The following is an 8,010-nucleotide window of genomic DNA, read 5'->3' on the forward strand; positions in this document are numbered from 1 at the left end:
GTTCAGACTAGCTTGAAATGTGACAGTAGCTATCAGTGATGCTACCACCATCAAGGCATTATTCATTTCTTTCAGCCAATCATCTTTCTTCTCAATGGACTTTTCTGTATGATTACCTTGTGGGTGCAACATATTAATTTGATTATTTCCATAAGATGTTAAGGTTCTGGTTTGTTTGGAGACAAGTTCATGTGTCAATACGGCAATGTCTTCTGTAGAAATATCTCCCCCACGTCTAAGCAGCTCCACAATTTCATAATCTTTCAATTCTCTTCTGCTTTGTTTTAAAATATCCAAAGCTGCAAAGCTACCTTTATTAAGAGCATTCACTTTTATTGCATTATTATATTACGAGGCACAGAGCAAATTTATTTGTGTCAACAAATCCAAAAGCATTATATACATACATATATACCCTCGCGGTGACACACACACACACACACACATATATTTAAATGATTATAGGGTCACATAACATTGCTGCATATTGAGACTTTTATCGTAAAAAGTTTTTGGCCACCAACCAACGGGAAGATTTGGGTACATTGTTTACATATAAACAGTAGAGCTTCGGCCAACACCAAATGAATCCGAGAAAGAATAATAACATGCCATGGCAACATGATGAATTCAACTAATGACAATTAAATATTATAATTAAAGAAAGATTTTTATCAGTAAAAAGTTTGAAGTGTTATTTATCATGACAAAATCACTAATATTTTATTTAGACTTTTTATTCTCATAATCCAAAAAGCAATTAATTACTTGACTCTATTTTTATGTATTTAAATTGTATTGTTAAATTAAATTCTTTAAATATGAATAATATCATAGTCATATATTTTTCCTTCATCTCTCCTCACTAAAACAAGTAGAATAGAATAGAACGATTCTAGTTCTCTTGCCACAATAGTTAATAGAGGATTCAATATACAACAAAATTTCATAGTTTAGTTGAATTACTTTGCAAGAAGTGAACTATAAGCCAAGAAAAAGGGATAATTAAACCTTAGAATTTTACACATTATTTATAACATTCACTGAAATTATGTTTTAAATATATATGACAAAAAAAAGCTCTATATAAATATATAATGTAAATACTTTCTCCAAAATTGTAAAACTCTTAGAAGATTAGAATTAACTTCAACATAAAATGGGATTCTGTGTCTCTTATTAATGAACTTTCCTTTTTAATTGGGAAAAATACTCTTACCCAGTAGTAATCCCAATCTAACATGTCAAAAGGTATTATCAGAATACTTTTTGAATTTAATTATTCTTTTCTTATTCAAATTCCTATTCTTAGAGAAATAAAAGTTTAATTGAATATCTGAAAACTTTACATTTTGACGCTGAACATTATTCTCGTAGTTATTTTGTCAATTTTTCGTTAAGATGAATTTTAATAGCTTGATCATTCAAAAAAAATCATGGTTCTTTAAATCCATTCTCTTCGCCATTTTTCAAAATAATAAAAAGTATTGTTCAATTATTAATTAATGCAATTTACAACAAATAAATAAAGTGAAACCATCATGATCATAGAGAAAATTCAACTGGTCCCTTTGTTTATTGACATAATGAAGAAAAAATGTGAGTGTAACATTTCAGCTAGCTTTTATGTTCACCCTATAGTCTAGGCGTTTTAGTTTCTTTTAGTCCTACATCACCAATTATTGAATCAACATCTATAGGAAATTTTTGTCCATGAAGTTGTGGAAATTTCTTTGATTACAACTTCTGATCAAAATTTCTAAGAGTGGGCTAGCGAGTTGCTATCACCGTGACTCTTAAGTGAACTAAAAAAGTAATTATTTATCCAATAATGATCTTTCAACATTTTCATTAGTATTTACCATATCTTAATCTTAGCTAATTTATATATAATAGGAAGCTGTATGTAAGACTCCATTAATATGAAATGGATTATTTATTTAAATATTCACAGGAAACTATGTGAATTTTACTAATTTTAAGCTCTTTTTCAGTATTTTGCTTTTGCAATTGTGTCTTGTCTACATGGAATTGCGTGTGAGTTAGTGTAAAAAATTGATGCTGATTGATAATTTGTTTGAATTTCAGGAATTGTTTTTTTTCCACAGAAAATGATACATGCGTCTCAACTCTAAAGTCAATTGTTTTTTTCATAGAAATTAGTGATTGTCTAATTAAAGACTATTCTCATTGGTTTTTCTTTTGGAAATTATTGTTCGAATTACATAAATTTCTCGTTTACGGACAGTAATAAACCTATTTCTCTTCACTCTGTTTCAAGATCAAATCCTTTATATTTTCAAAGAAGTTTAAACTTATAATCAGGGACTTTTAAGGTTTTCTGTTACACATCATTTTGAACCAACCAATTAATGGGTCAGGATACAATCAATTTGGAGAAGTTTTCTGCATGTCAGTTCCAAGTAATTAATTATGGTCCCAGTTTGTCAACCTCTTACGTTTAGAGAAGAGTCAAGGGCAACAAAGAAAGAAAATTCTAGTGGTCCATTTGTTTTACTGAAAACATAATGAAGGAAAATTGTACTGAGTGCAACATCGCCCCTAACTGTCCTATAACACTTTAATCTTTTTGTCAATTGATTTAGTTAATGTTTAATCATCTCTATTTTTAGTATGATGTTAGTTGTCATTGCTTCAACGTTCATTTACTCAAGAAAACAAATTATCACTAGAAACCATTATTCTCTTATTTATTTTGTCAAATTTTTCGTTAAGATGAATTTAATAGCTTGATTCATTCAAAAAAAATCACGGTTCTTTAAATCCATTCTCTTCGCCATTTTTCAAAATAAATAAAAAGTATTGTTCAATTATTAATTAAATACAATTTACAACAAAATAAATAAGTGAAACCATCATGATCATGAAGAAAATTCAACTGGTCCCTTTGTTTTATTGAAACATAATGAAGAAAATTGTGAGTGTAACATTGTCAGCTAGTTTTTATGTTCACCCTATAGTCTAGGGCATTTAGTTTCTTTTATGTCCTACATCACCAAGTTAGTGAGATCAACATTCTTATAGAAATTTTTGTCCATGAAAGTTGCAGGAAATTTCTTTGATTACAACTTCTGATCAAAATTTCTAAGAGTGGGCTAGCGGTTGCAATCACCGTAGACTCTTAAGTGAACTAAAGAAGTAATTATTTATCCAATATATGATCTTTCAACATTTTTCATTATTTTACGATGATCTTAATCCTTAGCTAATTTATATATAATAGGAGAGTGTATGTAAGGACTCCTTAATATGAAATGGATTAATTAATTTATAATATTCACAGTAAATTATGTTGAATTTTAGTAATTTTTAAGCTCTTTTTCAGATATTTTGCTTTTGCAATTGTGCCATTGTCACATGGAATTGCGTGTGAGTTGGTGTAAAAATTGATGTTTGATTGATAATTTGTTTGGAATTTCAGGAATATTTTTTTTTTCCACAGAAAATGATACATGCATCTCAACTCTAAAGTCAAATTGTTTTTTCCATAGAAATTAGTGATTGTCTAATTAAAACGATTCTCATTGGTTTTTCTGAACAATGAGATAACACGGAACAAAATAATAATAGCAAACAAAATAAACAGTAACAAAAATAATACGCGCGATTTACCCTAGTTCACCCATGTGGCTACGTCCAGCTGAGTCAATATTATTGCAATATGCCTCACCTCTCTCGTTTACAATGAATGAATTTTTCTCACACACATAACAAGAAGAAAAGTATTTTATATACTAGGTTTAAGAGATTAAACCTAGTTTTACAAGAATTCCTATTCCTAACCCCACCCAAAAAGGAATTAATAACTTAAAAGGATCCTACAGTGGGACCCCCCGAGTGCGTCTCCGTTACCCATAATGCTGAAGTAGTCACAACTCCAACATTTTCTTTCTTGAAATTATTGTTCGAATACATAAATTTCTTCATTTACGGACATCAATAAAAATTACTTTGTGCTATTTCCACTTCACTTTGTTTCAAGATCGAGTCCTTTATGTTTTCAAAGAAGTTTACAACTTATCATAAGGAGACTTCTAAGTTTTCTATTATACGTCATTTGAACCAACCAATTAATGGGTCCGATACAATGAATTTGGAGAAGTTTTCTACATGTCAGTTCCAAGTAATTTAATTTATTTGTCCCGTTTGGTCGACCTCTTGCTGTCAGAGAGAGTCAAAGGCAACAAAAAAAAAATTCAAGTGGTCCGTTGTTTTACTAAAAACAGAATGAAGAAAATTATCTGAGTGCAACATCGCCAGCTAGCTGTCCATGTAACACTTTAACTTTTTGTCAATTGAAAATCTAATTTAGGTAAATGTTTAATCAATCTTTGTTTTCATATAATATTAGTCGTCCTTGACTTCAAACGTATCATTTACTCAAGAAAAAAATTATGTTCCTGAAACTCCAAGAGTTATCTAAGTCATGAATTAATTCAGTAGAGTTTCTTTATAATAAGAATCATTGTTCTAAGGAAAAGATCCGATGATTTGAATTTAATGAATAATCCATAATTTTATTTGAACTATTACAAACTACAATTAGCTAGCTTTTTCTAATAATAACTTTTAAAGTGTATGATAACTGTCAAGTTATTTATAATTTTTTAACAATAGTTAAATCACTAGAAAATCTCATATGAATGCTTTCATAATTTCCTCTTTATGGCTTAGAAAGTTAAAGTCTCATTTGACAGAACAAGGCCAAGCAATCTTTTTATTAACATAACATATCTTAATCTTCTAAGATATCATTCGTTTTGTAGGAGACAACGAGAAAAAATAATTGTTCCACATCATTAATGGGTTGTTAAGGTTTATATATGTATTGAGCTCTTTTTCTTCAATTAGCTTTTAAGAGTAGGTCCTACCGAACCCATTTTTATCAAGTTGATGGTATATTGTATTTGAGGGCTGCATAAATATAGTCTTTTTAGACATTTTATCTTTTCTTATAGTGTTGTTCTTTGCTGTTATAATTAGAATTCACTCGTTGGGATGCCAATAATATCTCACAATGCTAATACTTCCAATAACAAAGATCAAGTTTAAAATGGAATAAACTCTTTGGAATAAGACATCATCTTTATTTAACAGTTATTTCTCTCTTCAACCATACACCATATAGCTCAGAGCATAAAGGATTAGCAACATTTTTTACAAAATAGTAAAGTTTGTTCCCTAGACAATCTAAGAAATAACAATACTTGTACCTCCATCTTCTGTTGACAAGCAAAGGACCAATTACACCCCAGAAGCCACTATAAACCCAATTGGCATGCTTACATAAAACCAATTCACTTCATGTTCATCTTTGTGGTTTGACATTGAATCAGTCGCATGACATTCTAGGAAGTCATCTCCACAAAGGTCATTTCCAGCAAAACAAGATGCATCCAAACTTTGTAGTTGAGTGCTCAAGGAATCCTCCCATGAGGTTGTTGTTGGATAAGTTCAAGTGACTCAAAAAAGTCAGGTTCGAAATACTCCATGGGTTTCACCTGAAAGATGATTGCCAGAGAAATCAGGATTCTATAGATGTCATAGCACCAATGGTTCTAGGAATTCCTCCGGTAAGAAAATTATTTGACATTCAGTGTTTGCGTGCTCCAGGTTTGTTACTGCAATAGAATCTCTCCAGAAAAATTGTTTTGGAAAGGTCTATAATTTCTACCAAATTAAGAATAGTGCTATTTCCTCCTTTGTCTTTTCATAACAAGGCGAATCATCCACAATAATTTTCTCACCCTGTGATTTCGTTGAACAGATAACGGTCCCTATGGAATAGCTTTGTCGCCATGGCACTGAAATTATTGAGACATGCTGGTATTCTTCCAAAGAAATTGTTATAAGCAGGTCTAAGATTTGCAGAGAAGATACTGACAAAGCTCCACCGGTAAAACATCATAAAACTTATTTGAACGGAGGTTGAGAATTATCATTCTTGAAAATGTTTCTCCGACCATGCTGAACTTTTCCGACAAACTCATTTTGACTTATGTCAAGTATCTTTAATTTGCTAATTTCTAAATGACATAGGTAATGGTCCAGAAAGTTTATTTCTTCTAAGTGAAGTGACTGAAGGGAATCCAAATTTCCGATGGAGGTTGGAAGTTCCCCGTAAATTTATTGTTCCCTAAATCAAGTATCTTCAAACTTTTGAAATACTCCCAACAATCGGGCAACTCTCCAAATAAGAAGTTTCCTTTAAGTGAGAAACTCAAGATTGTTAAACCCAGAACACAGAAATTGAATATGGATCCTTAGAAATTATTGTTGGAAAGATTGATTTCAGCGGGACGCAAGGAAGACATATTAGGCAATGGACCTGATAGACTATTTGACTACAAGAACAGACTTCCAAAAGGCAGTCTCCCTTAAATTTGGAATTTCTCCATGAATTTGGTTGTGAGAGAGTTTAAAACAGAAATTTGGGAAAAAAATTCCCAGACCTTAGATATGGTATCTACAAGTGTTGAGTTTGATATATCCAAAGCAATAAATTCTTTTGCAAAGGAAGCCAGATGGAAATCGAGACCCAAATGACAAACGCAAACCAAGCACTCCAAGTTGGAAGGAGGAATCCAATCAGGACTAACTTTCAATGATAGTGAGTTTTCAGATACATCAAAAGCATATATCTTGTGAATTGACAAAGTGAATTTCAGATATATTCCCTCCAATTTGTTGAAGGAAGATCTACTTCTTCCAAGGATGAAAGTTTGTCCTAAAGATCTGAAACAAACCAACTATGGAGTTATACTTAGATCAATAGAAACTAAATTTTTTAATTTGCCAAACTGGTCGGTTAAATGACCAAAAATGTGCTTGATTCAAAGCCAATGACACTAGGCCATTTGAAACACAACCTAAAAGATATCTAAGATTTCGATATCGTTTGATTCAACTTGCACAGCTTAAGTCAAGTGATCTCAAGTTACAAAGTCTTCCCATGACCTTGGAATACTACCTTCAAGTTCACCACATGGTATGAAGTCAAAGGAGACTTTCAAGAGAAAAGAACTCAAGGAAACTAATATGTGCAGCCAGTCGGGTATTGAAGAGTTGAATAAGTTCCCAGACAAATCAAAGTGCCTAAGAGATGTCAAGTTTTGAAGTCCATTTGGAATTGGACCTTGAAAATCATTACCATATAGTGAAAGAAGATCAGTCTTTAAGACCAAAAATCCAACTAGGAATAGAGGTACCTAATTGGTTCAGAGAAAGATCAGGATAGTAAGAGTGAAAAGTTTGCAATTGGTAAGGGAGGAAAGTGATGAAGTTGCACATGTTGACAATTTTAGCACTTGTAAAAGAGGGAGACGATTTATCACCGAGCCCGTCGGAAGATTTGGTGAGGTTCACACCACTCAAATCAAGGTGCTCCATCAAAAGAAGACCAGATAGCCAAGACAAATTCTCAACATCAGCCAATCCCACCTCTGAGGTCAAGATATCTCAAGTTGGAGAGATTCCCAATTGATGAGGAATCATCCTGTCAAGATGCCATGTGTAGAAAGGTCAAGATACTGTAGATCGGAAAGTTTCCTAGTTGAGGAGGAATCATCCCCTAAATCCACCATAAGAAAGATTAAGGTACCTTAACTTTTTCATAAACCAGGAATGGAGGTAATATCCACAAAACAATTTTTGCTTAAGTCAAGGTAACCAAATCTTTCAAATCAGCCAAGAGGGATTTATCTTGCCTCTCAAGAATCGTGCGAATCGCCTTCAGGTGGAGCTCAAGGACGTGGCCGGTCAAATTGTCACAGATAACACCAGCCATGAACACAATTTCTACACCACTCAAGAAGCAAGCAGTGTTTGATTCATCTCCAAAATCCTGCTTCAATTTTAAAAGGTGCTTGTCTTCACTTTCGATGCAATTTAGGTGAGTGCTTCTGTTTGCGTAGAAACAAAATTGATGGTTGCCAAGGCAAGTAAGGCAAGAACAGAACAACAATACTCATGCTTGGTTCATGGCCTATG

The 8,010-nt window shown here is 32.3% G+C and overlaps 1 protein-coding gene across 1 annotated transcript; it reads right to left on the reverse strand.

Moving 5' to 3' along the window:
- Window positions 1-5,438: 5,438 nt before the first annotated feature.
- LOC116109025 (receptor-like protein 52) lies at window positions 5,439-7,807 on the reverse strand. Its single transcript, XM_031395314.1, has 4 exons — window positions 7,691-7,807; window positions 6,979-7,229; window positions 6,474-6,756; window positions 5,439-5,522 (listed from the first exon to the last, which is right to left on the reverse strand). The coding sequence occupies exons 1-4, from the start codon at window positions 7,805-7,807 to the stop codon at window positions 5,439-5,441; spliced, it is 735 nt and encodes a 244-aa protein (XP_031251174.1).
- Window positions 7,808-8,010: the final 203 nt, after the last annotated feature.

This window comes from Pistacia vera, unplaced genomic scaffold (assembly GCF_008641045.1).
Source record: "Pistacia vera cultivar Batoury unplaced genomic scaffold, PisVer_v2 Contig101, whole genome shotgun sequence".
NCBI classification, from domain to species: Eukaryota; Viridiplantae; Streptophyta; class Magnoliopsida; order Sapindales; family Anacardiaceae; genus Pistacia; species Pistacia vera.

Excerpts from the sequence above, each read along its gene's own strand:
- LOC116109025 (XM_031395314.1), bottom strand. The coding sequence starts at position 7,807 with ATGGCTGGTGTTATCTGTGACAATTTGACCGGCCACGTCCTTGAGCTC. Across the intron at positions 6,757-6,978 it reads CTTGAAGGTAGTATTCCAAG|ATCTTTAGGACAAACTTTCA; the intron begins GTCATGGGAAGA and ends GGTTTGTTTCAG. Across the intron at positions 5,523-6,473 it reads TTGTAGATACCATATCTAAG|GTGAAACCCATGGAGTATTT; the intron begins GTCTGGGAATTT and ends ATCATCTTTCAG.